The sequence below is a fragment of the Euleptes europaea genome, chromosome 15 (genome assembly GCF_029931775.1).
Source record: "Euleptes europaea isolate rEulEur1 chromosome 15, rEulEur1.hap1, whole genome shotgun sequence".
Classification (NCBI taxonomy): Eukaryota; Metazoa; Chordata; class Lepidosauria; order Squamata; family Sphaerodactylidae; genus Euleptes; species Euleptes europaea.
Genome location: NC_079326.1, coordinates 43,662,235 through 43,681,629, shown reverse-complemented (window position 1 = coordinate 43,681,629; position 19,395 = coordinate 43,662,235). Strand labels below are relative to the sequence as shown.

General features: G+C 42.2%; 1 protein-coding gene across 1 annotated transcript in view; it reads left to right on the top strand.

Annotated features, from left to right (window-relative positions):
- Positions 1–17,331, top strand: part of ZNF385B (zinc finger protein 385B) — a 183,749-nt gene extending 166,418 nt beyond the window's left edge. Inside the window, exons 5-8 of the mRNA XM_056861389.1 lie at positions 9,358–9,615; positions 13,734–13,912; positions 15,478–15,579; positions 17,122–17,331. Coding sequence (XP_056717367.1) covers positions 9,358–9,615; positions 13,734–13,912; positions 15,478–15,579; positions 17,122–17,331 — 749 coding nt within the window. The remainder of the gene's footprint in view (positions 1–9,357; positions 9,616–13,733; positions 13,913–15,477; positions 15,580–17,121) is intronic.
- The last annotated feature ends 2,064 nt before the right edge of the window (positions 17,332–19,395 follow it).

The window sequence follows — 19,395 nt, the reverse complement described above, 5'->3', positions numbered from 1 at the left end:
GCCCTTCCATTATCTACACTGGACAAACAGGTATATAAATATATATATATTGTTTTCAAAGTTTGTTTTTAATTATTTCAACTGTTTCCTGCCTTGAGAGCCTTAATTGTGTGGAAAGGTGGGATTAAAATGTTTTAAATAAATAAAATAAATACATGATTGAATAAATTAACACGAACCTGCCATCAAAAATTCAGCATTCAGAAACTGTTGGGGAGGGGGACGTTTTCATCTTCCCAGATGTTCTGTTGCAAATTTTAGTCATTGTCCCCCCCCCCAAAAAAAAAAAAACCTTCAAAAGAAGAATTCATCAGGAACAATTTGGATGTGAACTCATCAAAAGATTAAATACCACATCATATCAGGGTCAAAACCGACACTTGGCTTCCCTAGCTCACTATAGTGGTAGCAGTTCAGCATAACACACCCTTTGGAGATGTTAATGGGTTTTTCTTATCATGTCATACTTTTCTTATCATGTCATACTTAGTCATACTGTTATGCTGTATCATACTATATTCCCCGTCTTAAATTTCACACTGCATCTCTAATCTGGAGAATTGGGTTTGATTCCCTGCTCCTCCACATGAGCGGCGGGCTCTAATCTGGTGAACCAGGTTGGGTTCCCCACTCCTACACATGAAGCTAGCTGGGTGACCTTGGGCTAGTCACACTCTCTCAGCCTCACCTACCTTAGAGGGTGTCTGTTGTGGAGAGGGGAAGGTGATTATAAGCTGGTTTGATTCTTCCTTAAGTGGTAGAGAAAGTCAGCATATAAAAAACAACTCCTCTTCCTCCTCCTCCTCCTCCTCCTCCTGGAAGGGACTTGTTTGTAGACTTGTAATTTCTCTCTCTGTAACTGAACCCCATGAGTTTGTGATCTCTCTCGTCATTAATGAAGTGTAATAATCACTGTCCATTCCAGCCCCTTAGAGAGGAGCCGTGGCTCAATGGCAGAGCATCTGCTTGGCATGCATACGGTCCCAGGTTCAGACCCCAGCATCTCCAGTTAAAGGGACTAGGCAAGTAGGTGATGTGAAAGACCTCTGCCTGAGACCCTAGAGAGCCTCTGCTGGTCTGAGTAGACAATACTGACTTTGATGGACCAAGGGTCTGATTCAGTATAAGGCAGCTTCATGTGTACACACGGATTCATTTGGAATGATTTGCTAAAAAAAACTTTACAGGACACAGTGCCTCTCTAGGGCTGTTGAATTAAAAAAAATTCGGTATAGTTCAGATTCGGCTGAATTCGGCCCGTTTAGATTTGGGATATGCCGAAGTCCGAACTCCCCCACTTTGGGTCTGTGTAATTCGGCGGGAATTCAAAGTTCGGGAAAAAATTCGGCCGAATAAAGCCATTAAAAACACAACCGCGCCTTTCCGCGGCTCTGGGGGGGGCATTTTTGGGGGTAGAGGTCCCAAACTTTCAGAGGAGCTTCAAAGGACCCTTCTTGCCAGACCCCCCCCCAACTTTTGTAAAGATTGGGTCAGGGGGGGCTGAGATATGGGCCCCGAAAGGGGTCCCCCCCACCCTTAATGTGCATCTTTGAGCAGAGCTTGCCGCCCACGCACAAAGCTCCCAGCCCCGACAAACAGCTGATGAGAGCAAGGGCGGGGCAGATGCTAAGAACGTTGCAAAGCAACACAACTGCAAAGCAACACCTTTGCAAACATGCAAAGGGCGGGGCAGGTGTGAAGAATTTTGCAAAACAATACAACTGCAAAGCAACACAAGCACGCAATGCAACACCTTTGCAACAGTGCAAAGCAACACCTGACACCTGGGAGTTTGCAAACCATGGAAAGGGACAGAGGCAGCTAGCTATGCATAATGAGCAGGAGGGGGTGGAATTTCTCCTTTTGCATTGGACTTGGGACCAGGCAGATGCATTCTTTAAGTCACCATTTGAAAACCAGTTTTGAGCAAGCATCAAAATAACCTAACTGATCTTATGAATGAGGGAAAACCTGCAGACATAAAAATGAAGCCCCCCCCCTCAAACCAGGGAGAGAGAGAACACACACCCCAGGCAGAACCAGCAAAAGCCCCCTTTGGCTTCCCCCCCACCCACAGAAACTGCTCCATCCCCACACACACACAGACTCTGCTTTCCCCCACACACACACACACAGAAAAGAAAAATTACAGATTAAAGCCCCCAAAGGGGTCTTACTGTGGCTGTCCTCTGTTCCATCAGGAGGGGCTGGGAGGCTGGGTAATCCAATATGATTCCATTTGTATCCAATATGAGATCCATATGTATGCATCTCTCGAGGGTGATCCATTCATCCCAATAGGGAAAAGGGGAAAGCCCATATCTCGGGGGGCCCTGACCCAATGTTTACAAAACTTGGGTGGTCTCTTAAGAAGCCTTGTCTGAAGCTCCGCTGAAAGTTTGGGGTCGGCACACCCAAAAATGCACCCCCTGCAGCCACGGAAAGAGAAAAGGGGGGAGCCGATATTTCTGCCCCCACTGAACCCATCTTTACAAAACTTGGGTGGTCTCTTAAGAAGGATTGTCTGAAGCTATGATAAAAGTTTGGGGGCTGCACCCCCAAAAAAGCACCCCCTGCAGCCACGGAAATGGAAAAGGGGGGAGAGGAAAAAGGGGTGGAGCCCATATCTCGGGACCCCCTGACCCAATGTTTACAAAACTTGGGAGGTCTCTTAAGAAGCCTTGTCTGATGCTCCGCTGAAAGTTTGGGGTCGGCAAACCCAAAAAATGCGCCCCCTGCAACCATGGAAAGAAAAAGGGGGGAGCCCATATCTCGGGACCCCCTGACCCAATGTTTACAAAACTTGGGTGGTCTCTTAAGAAGGATTGTCTGAATATCCCCTGAAAGTTTGGGGTCTGTACCCCAAAAAATGCGCACCCTGCAGCCACGGAAAGGAGCGAATGTGCACAAGCACCCCCGCACACACACACGAGGATTTCCCTCTCTCTCTCTTTCCCCGGCGGGGCTGTACATCAGCTGATTCCTCCAGTACTCAATCCTGACTGATTGGCTAGAAGAAGACCCAGCTTGGCCACCGATTGGCCGGGGGAGGAGAATGCTGCTTACTGAAGGTTGTGCTGCTTACTGACGGCCCCGAATTGGCCGGATTTATTCGTGAACTCCCGAACTCGCTGAATTCGGCTCCCCTGTTGCCCACCAGTTTTGAGTTCGGTTCATCCCGAACTAAAAACCACTGAATCAAGGGAAATTCGGCTGATTTTCAGTTCGGGCCGAACCGAATCAACAGCCCTATGCCTCTCTCCCCTTCTTTCCCCCGTCCCCATGATTGTGGTTATAAATGTTGCTGTGAAATTTTCGTTTCATATTGTGCATCTGAAGGTCTGATTTACAAAAAGCTTATGCTGAAATAAACTTTGGTTACTCTTAAAGACTAACAAGCTGGTTTTAAATGGACCTCGGTGGTCACTGCATTTCAGTGATAGAACAAAGAATAGAGGACTTAAAACTTGAGTACAGCTTTTCTGAGGCCATTCACCTCAGCAATAAAGTTAAACTAATTGCCTTCTTGCATTTCACAGAGGATGTGAGGCAACATTAATCCCTTAACATCATGGCCTGAGAAATATGCGTTCCGCCCTTCTATCTTTTTAAATTTTGTAACATCCAGCCAGATGGCATCAAACGTTTTTATGTCAATTTGGCTGGTCTTAATAAAAGGGTATTACACAGATTTCGATCTCATCTTCAAAGGGCCATTTGATTTCTTTTTATAAGTAAGCGTTTGCCGAACCTTTTAAAAAGCAGCTAATTTGTAAAACAACTCTGCATTGCACCAAAAAACAAGAAAACTAACCCTTCTTGGGTTTGTATTATTTATAATCTTTTTTGAAATATTCATGGCACTGTAGACAGAAATTGAAGACTAACTGAGCATCAGCTAAACAAAGCACCTGCTACTGAATCACTGTATGGATGTAATATTTAAAAGCCACTTCTGCAAAAGTCCTGAGCAAAAAGTTAAGCAGCGTAAGAGACACCCGCTTTTATCACACTTGGCCCAAAGCTATGCATAATTAGAAGGCTTTCTTTCTCAGTAATTCAAAACAAACAAGTTTTTTTAAAGCGAGAATTGGAAAGGAGTTGACCTTTTTTTCTTTGTTTCTCTCTCAGGAGTTCTGCAGAAATAGATTTTATTATTTGAAATAGTCCATCACAAGAATTGAGAAAGAGAGTTCCCTGTGCTTTGCCTCATGAGCTAAAAAGTACTGTCATAACCTGAAGAAGCAGCCAGCGTGGTGTAGTGGTTAAGAGCGGTGGTTTGGAGCGGTGGAGTCTGATCCGGAGAACCGGGTTTGATTCCCCTCTCCTCCACGTGAGCGGCGGAGGCTAATCTGGTGAACTGGGTTGGTTTCCCCGCTCCTACACATGAAGCCAGCTGGGTGACCTTGGGCGAGTTGCACTCTCTCAGCCCCACCTACCTCACAGGGTGTCTGTTGTGGGGAGGGAAAGGGAAGGTGATTGTAAGCCAGTTTGATTCTCCCTTGAGTGGCAGAGAAAGTCGGCATATAAAGACGAACTCTTCTTCTTCAGCATGCCTCTCAATAGACTTATGTAGATGTTCCATACATATCATTCTCTCTCTTTATTTTATAACAGTTTTATTATCCCTTTATGCACATTTTAAGCCATGTGTGGGAGGGAGTGTGATCACAGCAGTTGGCACCACACCCAACCTGTGCGTTGTCATTTGAAGATTCTCCTAGAGTCTCTGCATAACAGAGAAACTACACATTTACAACCACACATAGAATTTTATACATATGTATACATGCAGACTCTGTGTGTACCTTCAGGGGAACATGGGGAGAAAAATAAGCCATTAGATACTGGGTAGGTACTAAATAAGGACTTCAAAACTAATAAAAGTTCTAATGCTCAGACTTGCTGCACCATCAAAGAAAGTCGTCTTGGTGATGTGCAGTGACCCCTGAAGAAGCACATCGAGATCAGTAGTCCTGCACCAGGGCAACAGGGTATTGGCTTCCACCACTGATGCCAGATGTACATAATTTATAGCTGTGTTATTTTTTTTTTTAAAAAAGGCTTTCATATGGTCCTGAAATGGCAGAAGGAAAGCATAGTGGAAGCAAGACTGGTGATGAGTTGTCTTAATAGGGTTCACGCCTGGCGGCCCTGATTCCAGTGTTGAAAGAATGGGAGGTAGGCATCGGGGCGGCACCATGGTATCACTGTTGGCATGAACCTGGAAGTGGTATCGACACGTTGATGCGATGCTCTAATATTCCACCAAAACTCTGTGGTTTTTCCATAGAGTTTGGGGGGGGGATCCTAGAGTATCGCACCGACGCAGTGATGTCACTTCGAGGTTTGTACAGTAAACGACATCACTGCATTGATGCACTGCCTATGTGTATGTCCTTCCTCCTTAAAACTCCCTCCAAGTGCCAGCGTTGGGCTGGCAATCGTAGTTGTCTAAATGCCTAATTTGTTATTATGTGTACCAAATTCTGCCAGGTCCATTGGCATGTATCCATCCACACAGGTCTTCTAATAATGGGAGTTTGGAAGAGGGGCTGGCAATTTCTGCCATTTCCCATCTCACACTGCATACTTCTCCTATGCTGAGATCATTAAAGTCTGCTGAACTCCGTGAACAAAATTTCAAGGGGCTCAGAAAACTGCAATAGGAGGGAGAATCCAGAAATTTCCAGTCCATGAATAATTGGATACACAGCACAATATTTGCCTTGGTCTTAAATTCCTGTCCTGGTGGAAGTATTTCCCAGTCTAATCTACCTTATAGGGTTTGTTTTAGAAAAGTTGTGAATTCCATGACAGTGTAGTCTCTGAAATGTGCTATAAACGTATTAAGCAATAAATATTGTTAAAGCATTCCCCTGCATGGACAAGTAAGATATGTTGAGTGGCTTCCTCATAATACATCACCTTACATAGTCATGGCCTTGAATGTCTGTTATATTCTCACAATTTAGTTAGAGATTCATGAAGAGTTTTTTTTTTTTTGTCTGGAACCAAGTATTATAAAATATTTGTGTGTGTGACCTTCCTTGCTTGGCGGATATTAGAGGTGTCATGACTACCTTCCAAGACTCTGCCTCTGACAACATGATAATAACTTATTAATTCCTTGCAAGTTTGCTGTCAGTTGCTTGTTCTAGTTGTATAACTTTCTCTTGCTTCATAGAGTCATGAATGATTTATTGATATGGTGCCATCAGCATGGCACTTCAGAAAGCAGCAAACACAAAGACGAGGCTCTCCCCAGAGGAACACACAATCTACAATTTGATGAGGGGGAGGCAGCAGAGGAATGGAGGGGGGCAGAGGTAACAAGTGAATATGCCTAAGCTTTGAATGGAATTCTTAAATGCTTGTGAAAGTGCTTTGTCAGGTGGTATGCTGGGTATCTAAGTATACATTGCCAGCTGCCATGAAAAGTTCACTATAGACAATTGTACGCTTTCGGGAGGAAAACATTTCAAGCCCTTGTCATTGGATTGGCCTGATAGGGTGGTGTTCCATGGGAAGGAGGAACGTGGTCAACTTTGTTTAGTTTTTATTCTTTATTTAACGAAATGTAAGCAAATATATCAGTGCATATAACAGTGTAGCAAAAAGATAAGTGAGAGAACCACAGACAGAATACTATTATGGCATAGTATTGTTGGTATTACTTCAGGTTGGATACAAAAAAAACAGATCTTTTCAATCTCTCCTGCCTTTTCCATTTTCCCATACTACCCCCCCAAAATTTATTCCCGATGAGCAGTATAGGATGCAGATCTAAAGGACTAAAGCCAAAGGGGGAAATCTGCATACATTCCAGGACGCACACCTTTCTGCGAGCAGAGTGCCATCCACTAGTATAAGAACGATTTTGCATCCAGAACAGTAATAATGAAGTAATGAAGGGAGGGAGGTTATTTACAATGCAACCCTAAACAGTGTTTACATTGGGGGTGTAGAATGTTACTAGGGCCAGATATGACATAAATGTCACTTGATCAGGCAGGGCCATGCCTCGCCAGCCCAGATCGGGGCGGGATGGTGGTGACTGTGAGCTTGCTAGTCCAGATCAGGAGTGAGGGGGTAGATGGCTTGTGGGCTGGATAAGAGATATCAAGGGACCGCATCCGGACCACAGGCTATATGTTTGACACCCCTGGTTTACTCCTTTCTAAGCCCATTGACTTCTTTGGATTTGGAAGGGTATAGCTCTGTTTCGGATTGTAGTGTTAATTTTGTATGGGTTTCTGGTATTTTCTCCTGATATTTTTGATTCCTATAGCAAATTAGAATGATCAGATTACTTCACATAGATTATATCTGTAATTCTTAGAGTAACCCCAAAAAGTGGGTTCCCATGGGGGAGGGGTTGGCTGTTTTAAGGCCACTTATGGAAGAAGGGCCATAACACTGTATTGATTCTGATGGCTTATTTTGTAATATTTTGGGAGTTTATCATTTATCTTAATATAAGTCTCAGGTTAGAAAAGCTAATCAAATGATTACACTTAATGAAAAACAATTGGAACATATTCCTGAAAAGGTAGAGGTGATACACAGTTTTTACGTTCCATCAATAGCTGCTTTATTACTGTACGTCTATTCTGTAATATTTAAAAAATCTCTAAAACATCTAACCTGCTGCCTTTGTGGAAAAACAGCACCATAGAGAAACACTTTTAGTTTGTATGTGTATTCATTTATGTATGGAAGTTATCAGCTCAACTAGGCTAAAGCTAAGCTGATAATGATCCAATATTTCTTCCTTTGGTGATATTTTACATATTTATAAGTTGCTCAGTGTACTCTCCATGAATCAAACAAATGAAAACTTGGCTCCTGCAAATGTTAATTGTAGTCGTGTATTGTGATTAAAATATACTTTTACCATCACTTGCAAACATTTTATTAAACTTTCACTCTCTAGTATCAAGCGTCTGCAGACGGGTCCCAAAATGCTGATTTTTAAAACAACTTGGCTTGGTTTTCAACATTGTAATATTATTTATTCAGTTAAGCTAGCATGAATTTCAAACTGTTGTACACATTTAATTGTCTTGATTTGTGCCACATTTGGTTTATGTGTAGCAGTGATGATGAGGCAGTTCACGGGGGAGGGTGTAAATGTGAATTTTCTCGACTTCTTTATTATGAGCTTGGGCACCCTTGCCCCTGAAATTGTTCATCGTTGATAACAAGACAATTTTGAACAGATGTCCTGCTTTTGCACCTGCAGGGCATGGCTCACATTCATCAAACCAAGCAGCCAGTCACTGTTGGTGTAGCATCAAAACTTGATTGCTTTAACTCATTAGTCTGTTCTTCCTTTCTGGTAGCTGAAGTTGAGCTGAGGTTTTGTAAATTACCCTAAAATTTACGGAACAATGGCCTGATGCCAAAACAAAAAACAAAACCTCATACGCAGGTCCTATAGGTTATTGTGTTGCAAAGGTGTGGTGAAATGGCAGCTGTGTGTCACCTGGTCTACTGTGATTTCATGCGTATGTGTGTTTTGCCATCAAGTCACAGCTGACTTCTGGTGACCCCATAGGATTTTCAAGGCAAGAGACCGTTGAAAGGTAGTTTGCCATTGCCTGCCTCCACGTCACACCTCTGGTATTCCTGGGAGGTCTCCCATCCAAATAATTGCCAAGGTCGAGACTGAGATTGACTGGCCCAAGGTCACCTAGCAAGCTTCCATGTCACGAGTGGGGATTCGAACCTGGGTTTCCCAGATCCTAGTCCCAAATCTCAACTATTACACCTTGCTGGCTCTCCACACTGTGACTTTGCAAGCCCAATTTAGAATTCTTGGGGGAAAGCCATTTTTTCCTAGGTTTGCAAAAGAAATGTATAATTGTATGTGTAAAGTGCTGTCAAATCACAGCCGACTTATGGTGACTCAGTAGGGTTTTCAAGGCAAGATAACAGAGGTGGTTTGCCATTGCCTTCCTCTGCATAGTGACCTTGGTACTCCTTGGTGGTCTCCCGTCCAAGTACTAACCAGGGCCAACCCTGCTTAGCTTCTGAGATATGATGAGATAATTAGTGACTCAAATATAAATATTAGAGAAGCAGGATTTTCCCCATCACTAGGTTTATGCATTTCCCAAAAAATTAATTTAATTATTTCAGAAAAAGCATGAGTATTGTTCTCCTGAAATTTTGGGGTTGTAAGCATTGTTTCCAAAACCCAATTTGGGTAAATGTTTCAGGTTTGGGAGTATCGGGTATAGATGGCCTCCACGCGGAGGCTAGGTCTATCACCCATTGAAAACAGTGGGCAGTAGACCTGGCTTCTGGAGTCCTCCTGAAATATGACAGCCTAACGTTCTCGTTTTCTTTCAGAAGACAAGGCAAACCTGAAAGCGAATGGCTCGAGTCAGCTTCCAAATGTCGAAGTGGTCCCTTTTATATCTCAATCTGGCTCTACAGCATCAGCTGCCACAATGGGAAGACCCTCATCGTCAACTTCCTCCAAGAGCACCAATGGAATGACGAATGCTGTTTCCGAGTCGGAAGAGGAGAAAGCCAAAAAATTGCTTTACTGTTCATTATGCAAAGTGGCTGTGAACTCCCTTTCACAGCTAGAAGCCCATAACACGGGTAAGTATCTACCAGAAATAACTAAATGTGTAACTGTATTTTTGAGGGGGGGGGGGGAACTGCACTTAATACATGTTGGCATTTAGTCAGTTACCAGTGTGTAACTATTTGTCTTCAGTATTTCGCTGAAAAGGAACGCATGTTTTATTTAAAATATACAGTGGCAGTTACTATAGTCCTGCCTACAGACAACACGGGAAGCATAAATTCTACTGTTTATTAAAGGTCTTAATCATCTCATTATACTGAAATAGACATCTATTAGAAGCTTAGTGAAGCGGTTTTCCATAAATATCCGCCTAACTGATGGTTTCTCTTGGCTTCTTAGCAGCCATATTTTAAACTGACTCCAAGAAAACCTGTGTTGTAAAATGTGAACACAGAATACCATTTTCACAATTAATTTTCAGGGTGACTCTTTAAGATTTGTTTTAACTGTAAAAGCCCTCATGTGACTTCTGAAAATCCCCTCCATGTGCCAGTTTACAATGAAAAATACTACTTGTTCTGTTTCTCCCTATTCCTGAGCAGTACACACATATTTACACCGTTAGTGCCAGGGATATGAAGCATTGGCACGTTAGTGCCAGGGATATGAAGCATTGCATACTGTAAGGACCATTTAAGTATGGCCTTTATCAACAACAAGAACAACACCTTTATTGGCATATGTTCACAATAAATACAAAGACTATAGAGTGCAAAACTATGAGTAAACAGAGTCAAAATTTAAATTCTTGGAGCCTCATAGCCAGTTGCAAAAATTTTGCTACCCTGTCTATCATGGCAAGATTTTGTCCGGAAATAATTACTTGTACCATGCACTTGTCCGAAGCTCCATTCCAATTTACTAAGAGGGGGTTAAGGAGTTTGACTCGAATATCAGCATAAAAAGGGAAATACAGAAAAACATGGTATAATGCTTCAACACATCTCAGTCTGCAAGGACAGAGTCTATTTATGGACGGGGTTTTCTGAAACATCCCTGATAGCACAGCTGAGGGTAGAACTTTAAACCTTGCAAGCACAAAAGCTCTACAATGCTGTGGGCTGGTCAGGTGTCAGAAATAGAATGCTGGGCCAATTAAGGATGATGAAATCCCCAGATATAATGGGGAACAGGTTTTCCTAGCTGCACAGTTAAGTTCTTGGATCTAGAATCCGGTGTTCTGTGATTTTATATGCAGATGCTTGAGAAGCCAGTGCAAGCAAGTCTAGAGAGATTCCTAAAGGGTTTTTATTTATTTATTTTGCTCAATATGGGATGGCCTTTATCACAAGTTGCATCACCATTGGAAAGAATGATGGGAACTGGACCTATAATATTTTAAATTTGCACCGGAAACTGATCTGAAAGGCCATCCCTTTTCGGCCATGGCGCCAGCCTGGTGGGATGCTCTGTCTGGTGACATCAGGGCCCTGCAGGACCTTAAAGAGTTCCGCAGAGCTTGCAAGACAGAGCTATTCCACCAGGCCTATGGCTGAGGACAGCCACAAATATCATCTGCTGGCCTCCCTATTGCTCCTCCTTCCTGTTATATTGTTGATGTCAATGGAGGGGTAACCTGCTGCAAACACCCAGCAATGCGAGTGTGGTTAGGCGCCATTTGAAACTTCGTAATTTTGTGTTTTAATTGGGATTTTAATGTTCTATTCTTATTGTTGGTGTAGTGATGGTTTTATATGATGTTACCCGCTCTAAGCCAGCTTCTGCCGGGGAGGGCGGGTTATAAACCACAAAATAAATAAATAAATAAATGGCTCCTGCATCTTTGTGGTGCAGACAGCAATCCTCAGCAGGCCTACTTGCGAGCAAGTCCAATTTTATTCAATGAGGCTTACCCCCAAGAAATTACTCTTAGGATGGCGACCGTAAACACCGCTGTAGATTCGGTTTTCTGGAAAGGGGAAGTCATGTCTGTCTATCATAGCAAAACCGATTGAGTACTGTGGTACACAGAAGATTAATAAATGTATTGTGGTTTTCATGGAATACTGCCAGGTTCATCGGATGTGCACGTCATGCATGAGTGGAATGAGGCAGGTAACCAAAAGCTTATGCACACAGCTTTCCTGCTGCTTCATGAGTGTTGGACTCACATCTGCTATTTTGTGAAGGTTTTTTTTAACCACTGAGAAAACAGAAGTTGTTAAAAATATGCGTTTTTGTTTCTACAGGAGAAAATATAATTATGCCCGTGAATCTCTTTCCTTAAAGAGTATTTGAGTCTTTTTTTTTTTAATAGAACAGTGAGAATAAAGAGCCATATGTTCTTTGTGTACACTCACAATGAGAACAAGCTCCATAAAATGTAGTTTTCCGTGCACTCTTTATTCCTCATTTTCTAGTCAGGTCTGCTAGGCTTGCATGAGTCAAAAGAGTACTGATTTGTTAGACTAGGGGGGGTTACCGCATTATGTATTCCTAGTGATGTATTAAGAGTTTGAAAATGTTATAAAAAATACTGTTCGCACTTTCTGTGTATTCCCACCGATGTATTAAGATTTTGAAACTGTTATAAAAAATACTGTTCACACTTTGTTTGGCCCCTTTAGCTGTGAAGACGTCTTCCAACCATTTTTTAGCCGTGGCATCCAAAAACCCTTCTAAATTCACTCCTCCGCTGCCCACCCCACACATCAGTTGGGATCCCTGCATTCCCCTCTTAAAGTATAGTTTCACCCTTGGTTTCAGTTTCTTGCATGAATTTCATTATTTACCTATCTACACTGCGGAAGTGCAAGTCTTTTTAGTGCAGTAAGCTTTACCCTTATCACTTCACAACAGAAGCGGTGTTTGGACTTTCCTTCAGCTTCCCACGACACATCAATTATATTTTTCAGCATTAAATGTTAAGTGATCTCTCGTATTTTAATATGTACTGCTGGGGAAACACGGTTTTCTGGTACTTATCCTTCTGTTTTATGTTTAAATACAAAGAGAGAAAAACAGCTCTCGGATCAAGAAGGAATAAATTAGGGAGGACACCTCTCCTTCCTGGATAAGCTTTTTGTAACATTTTAAACATTGCTTTTTTGGAGTCTCTGTACCAGGGACTCCAAAATGGTAGGATGTGAGAGCTGCTTTTGGAAGTTGACAAAGCTTCCTGCAGTTGGCACTGTGGTCAGTGTGATAATTCATACTGCCCTTGTACAAATCTATGGTGAGACCACACTTGGAATACCGTGTACAGTTCTGGTCACCACACCTAAAAAAGGATATTGCAGAGCTTGAGAAGGTGCAGAAAAGAGCAAACCAAAATGATCAGGGGACTACAGCAAAGGCCCTATGAGGAGCGGTTAAAACACTTAGGGCTGTTTAGCTTGGAAAGAAGGCAGGTAAGGGGAGACATGATAGAGGTCTATAAAATGCGTGGTTTGGAGAGAGTGGACAGGGAGAAAAGCTCTCTCTCATAATACTAGAACACGGGGTCATCTGCTGAAGCTGGAGGGTGAGAGATTCAAAACAGATAAAAGGAAGTATTACTTCACACAACGCATAGTTAAATTGTGGAACTCTCTGCCCCAGGATGTGGTGATGGCTGCCAACTTGGAAGGCTTTAAGAGGGGAGTGGACATGTTCATGGAGAAGAGGGTTATTCATGGCTACTAGTTAAAATTGATACTAGTCATGATGCATACCTATTCTTTCCAGGATCAGAGGAGCGTGCCTATTATATTAAGTGCTGTGGAATACAGGCAGGATGGTGCTGCTGCAGTTTGTGGGCTTCCTAGAGGCACCTGGTTGGTCACTGTGTGAACAGACTGCTGGACTTGATGGACCGTGGTCTGATCCAGCAGGGCTTTTCTTATGTTCTTATAAATGAGGGCTTTGAAGAACATTGTCACCTTGTCCAGTGCTGGAACTGATGGGCAGTTTCTGTAAAGGACACAATTTTATAGGTAGGCTTTCATAGTACAATGTCCCACGACTTTCAAAATAAGATGTTGATTAAAGACTCAGATGGGCCTTGAACATGCTAAACACTTGTTTCGTTATTTCCTCGAGGCAGCCATACGAGCAAGTGATGGAAATCGGATCAACAGCTCACAATATTTAGATAGTTTCTGCTTCTTACACAGTGATCCTTTGATTCTTTTACAAACTGGTTCATCAGGTTCCAAGCACAAGACGATGGTTGAAGCTCGGAATGGGGCAGGCCCAATTAAGTCTTACCCTAGACCTGGATCCAGACTGAAGACTCCAAATGGCATGAAGGGCTCAGGGTTGCAGAACAAGACATTTCATTGTGAGATTTGTGACGTCCATGTCAATTCAGAAATTCAACTTAAGCAGGTATGTTTGAGCGCATAGGGAACGATTGCTTTTGTATAGCCACTGACAGGTTCCTTGGCCGTCAAGTCCTTAGTTTCAGGTCTTGCATTGAGTTCATAAAGTTAACTGGGTTTTCTTGGGCAAAGGAAACTCATTGAGCCCAAAGGGTTAAAAAGGCCATGTTTACTTTTTCTGCAATACTTAACTCAGAACCCCCTATTGATGTGAAGATCTGTTATTTGGTTTAGATTCCTGAATTTTGAAAATGTTTAGACAGAGTTTGCTAATGCCAGTTCTAGTCACAGGGTGGTTCCCACAAGTAATTCTGACATCTGAAATAGTAATGCTGGTATTATATTATTATCTGCTTGTGAAAGAAATGGTAACTATGACCTTGTTGCTCTCTGCATATCCTACATCTTTTTTACACATAGATACACGTGTAAATCCAGTACTCCAGTTCTAATGAGTGAGAGCTGTGGCCAGGTTATATGTGAAATAGAAATCCCACTGCTAGAAATCTACTTTCTCTGTACTTCTCTTTTTCCTATAGCTTGCAAAATCTTTCCCCTCTTCCTCTCCACATGAATTGCATATGAGAATAAAACCCAATTGCTTTAAAGGGGAAAAGCATGCTTATAAATAATGCACACATGTGTGGCAGCAGGCCTTGTCTTTGTTCATTTGTTTAAAATATTTTATGCTGCTTTTCCTGTCAGCTCAAAGTGGTTCCCAATAGCAAATAAGTCACAGTATCGCATTTCTTTCTTTCTTAAAGTTAAAAGTCTTTTTTTCTTCACAGTGGTTCTTTAGTTGTAGGAGTTAGGAACATTAACACCCTTCCCTAGTTTCTCTCTCAGGCTGGCCTGGGATCACTCAATTCGCAAGATATATTTTCCATTAAACTCTTAGGAATCACTCTATTAATCTTAGAGCTATTTTCCCTAGACAACTAGTTATGGATCCTGTCCTGATCCAAAACCCCAAAATGTGTTCTTTTTCACTCCTGAGGAGAATCCTCCACCAGAAAGCTTACAACTCACACAGCTGTTTCCCAGCTCTGTCCGTTAACTTCTCTTTCAGTTAACTATCAGTTCTTAACTGTCAGAGTTCTAACTACCATTCTCAGAATACTGTTTAAACTCCCTGTCAATCATGGGGTTCTATGACCGGGACAACTCCCTAGAATGCAGCTCTCTGTCATAGATGGCCTTTGCAATATGTACATTTTATAAATATTTGAATTAAAACAATCTTGGATGATATTATATGAATGTAAGCCGCCCTGAGCCCAGCCTTGGTCAGGATAGGGCAGAAAAAATTAATAAAATTTTAAAAATCTGCTGCCCAAATAGTTGAGGGCTCTCTTTAAGTTGACTAACATGTTGCTTTTAATTGATTAATCAATTTCTTAATTAAACATTGAAGCCCTGCTTTCCAGTGGAACCTGTTTGCAAGGTCGAGTCATCAAACCTTATACAAAGATGAATTGACCCTTCTACAAAGATGGCTAAGGGATTAATCCTCTTGCAGTAAAGGGCAATGTTTATGTCTTTTTAAACTCGAAATTTTGTTTTAAATTTCAGCACATTTCCAGCAGAAGACACAAAGACAGAGTAGCAGGGAAGCCTACGAAACCGAAGTACAGTCCTTACAACAAACTGCAGCGTAGCCCAAGTATTTTAGCAGTAAGTATTGTCTAGTGATACTCCCTCTTTGGATGACGTAGAGCCTCATTTACTACCAGCCAGAAGAGCCACATGACTTCTCTGTGCCCAGTTCACTGCCCCACCAAACACACACATTCAAGGATGTAAGATATAACTATTAATATTAAATGTGTAACTATGACCTTTTAAATTACCAGAGATCCCCTGAGCATGTAGGGTTGTCTCTCCCCACCACTACTGAACCTTAGCCAGCCCTTGTGTATCTGATGTGAGAGGAAGGGCTTCCCCCCATGTGCCTTCTCATTCTTTCAGCATAAGACACAGTAGCTCAAGCAAGAGAGTTTGCCAAGTTGCCTAGAGGAGAGCAAGTTGGCTGTGAAGAAGGGAGAATAAAAGTATTCCGGGGGGGGGGAGTTGTGAATTTCCTGCATTGTGCAGGGGGTTGGACTAGATGACCCTGGTGGTCCCTTCCAACTCTTTGATTCTAAAATCAGAATCTGCCAAAGCTAGTTGCCTTGGAAAATGGAAATGGTCTTCAGCATTGTCTAGGGTTGCCAACTCCAGGTTGGGAAATTCCTGGAGATTTCTGAGTGGAGCCTGTGGGGATAGAATTTGGGGAGGTGAGGGACCTCAGCAGAGCATAATGCCATAGAGTCCACCCTCCAAAACAGCCATTTTCTCCAGGGAAATTGATCTCTGTTGTCTGGAGATCAGTTGTAAGTCTCTGGAAGATCTCCAGGCAACCCTAACTGTATCCCTATTGGAATTGAGGAACAAGCTTCTGTGGGGAAAGTATACCCATAATGGCAGGCTCACTATCTTTTAGAAAGTTATCTTTTTAACTCTTCTGACAAGTTACATTTCAATGGGCCCGTTCATCTAATCCGACCAATGTGTAAACATATTGACTTGCTTTAGAAGGTTAAGTTTGATGCAAAATAGTGAATTACATTTTGATCTATAGTTCTAAAGGGAGGTATTGTACAGATACAATAATTTTTAAAAGATTTAAAGCTCTGAGGTTGGATCCTGTGCAAGCATCACATGAGGTCTCCATAAAGGTCGCTGATCTTCTCAGGTTTCCCCTCCCACCAGCTGCCATTTCTGACCCTGTGAAAGTTTATTCCTGGGTCACAGGACTTGCCTGGCATTGAACACATGTACACATGTAGCTGCCTTATACTGAATCAGACCCTTAGTCCATCAAAGTCAGTATTGTCTACTCAGACCAGCAGCAGCTCTCCAGGGTCTCAGGCAGGGGTCTTTCACATCACCTGCTTGCCTAGTCCCTTTAACCGTAGATGCCGGGGACTGAACTTGGGACCTTCTGCATGCCAAGCAGATGCTTTACCACTGAGCCACAGCCCCTGCTTAAATTACTGGTAACATTATAGTCTCATGGGTCAGGATGCTGCTTTGGAGAGGGAGAAAGGGGAAAAATCATTTCCTTCCACTGACAAATCACAGGATCCAATCCTTTGAGACTGGAGAAAATGTTTTGGAAAATCCTACAAAGTGGGAAAATACCCATGCTGTTATATTCTTTCTCCTTCCGCATAGGCAAAACTTGCATTCCAGAAAGATCTCATGAAGCCCCTGGCACCGGCGTTCCTTTCATCTCCTCTCGCTGCCGCAGTGTCGACAACTTTGTCTCTTCCTCGTCCTTCCGCTGCTTTGTTCCAGGCACCAGCAATACCCACCGCTCTCCTAAGGTCAGGGCATGGCCCCATCCGAGCTACTCCAACATCGATCCTTTTCACGCCCTACTGACGTTTGAATGGGCCGCACACAGCTATGGCCATCCAGAAGAGAACAAGGAGGAGGCAAACAAGGATTCCATATTTTTTTAAGCGGCTGAGTCTTGGAACCAACATGCTTGATTGCTTCCCAGAAAACAGGATCTGGAATTCTTCGTTGACGGGTATCACGCACTGGGCAACATAGGCTCGATGCCAGGGGTTTTGGCTTTTTTTTTTTAAGTAACTCAGATCAAAGTTTACGGAAGATGTAATTGTGCACAAAATACGTCAAGGGTTAATGCGTCTGCTTTTTAACACAGACACACGATACACGTTGTAATCAAGGTGCATGGAATATTTTCCTGATAGACTTGAAAACTAGGGTCTTCCTCCCTCGTCTTGGAGTACCCAGGCTCTGGAAACCAGCCGGATAGATTCTGGTGTGGAACTAACCAAGATGAAATAAAAATCCAAGTGCTTAAATTACTGGTACCATCTCAATAACGGATTGCAACTTCTGGCTTCTGTTGCTCCTGTTGATAAGGGGTTGTGTAATGTTTTAGGCCTCAGTACTAGTGTATCTTGTGTAGTACTTGAGATTTTATCTCTCGTCTGATTTGAACTGTTTTAGTTGCTGTGTAAGTGTTTGGAAGCAGAACAGCCTTGAAGCTTTTTTTAAAAAAAAAAAAAACAACGTTAACATATATGTCTTTTAATTTAACATTTTATTTAGAAAGGTTTCAGAATAGAAAGCCATGTATTGGATAGTTAAGATTATGACTCGTTCGCTAGTTTCGTTTTTAACTTATTTTGTTCTGTTTCCCCCCGCCTTCTCACTGGTGTTGCTGATCCACCATTTCGAAAGACAGCTTCATCATTTATACATTTATCTCAGCTGGCACTCATTGTTTACTGAGATGATGGGCCTGTGTATTTATTCATAAATATACATATATAAATATAAATATATATTAAAATATATTTTTTCCATTTCTAAACTTCTTTCCTATATAATGATGCCACATGCAATTGTGGCTCCCTAATGCAATAATGTACAGAAAATTTAAAAAAAAGATATTTATAAAACATAATTGTCTCATCTGTTGACTAATATATTATTGTTTTGGCCCCTCCTCACTCCCCTGGATCCTCCTAATTTGCTTTTTAAAGGTGACCTGGATGATGACCAACACAGTGGGTTAGATCCTTTGGATCCATTCTGCTACTAAAGGCATTTTACTCTAGCAGCAGAAGAAGAGTTGGTTTTTATATGCCGACTTTCTCTACCTTTTTTAGGAGAATCAAACTGGTTTACAATCTCCTTCCCTTCCTTTCCCCCACAACAGACACCTTGTGAGGTGGGTTGGGCTGAGAGAGTTCAGAGAGAACTGTGACTAGCCCAAGGTCACCCAGATGGCTTCATGTGGAGGAGTGGGGAATCAAACCCGGTTCTTCAGATTAGAGTCCACCGCTCTTAAACACTACACCACGTTGGCAGAGGGAACCTTCCCCTGACATTCTTCCAAGTGTCTTGCATCAGAAGACAACTCCTTCCACAGGAGGAAAATGCCTTACGTAACAGAACAAATCCACAGGATCTAACCCAGTGTGGGTCATCAAGGAGAAACAAGAGTAATTTCCAAAAACGATATGTAAAGAATAAAATATATGTGTATTTTTAAAGGCATGACTTTTTAATAAAATAACATGGAAAAAAATATCACAACGTTTGTTCGTGAGCAAAAGGAGAGATGGAATTGCGAGCCTTTTTTTTACCAATGTTAATTTTTTTTAAATGTATAACAAGTATGTCAATCAACAGGAAGTAAATTAACGATAACAAAAAGGGGGGGAGAAATATATGTCAGTCCAACACTTCACTGAACAAGGTACAGGCTGTTTGGAACTGTTTCTTTGCTATTGTAAGACGGGGAAGGAAAGAGGCAAGAGGGAGAGAACAGAATGGGAGATCAAGGTGATAAAATAGACTGAAGATTAGGAGGTCGAACTGATGGATCCAATTTCAAAACAGTTTTTATTAAGTTACTGTAGTTGAAATGATAGCCCCATACATGACATATGAATGTACAAGGTA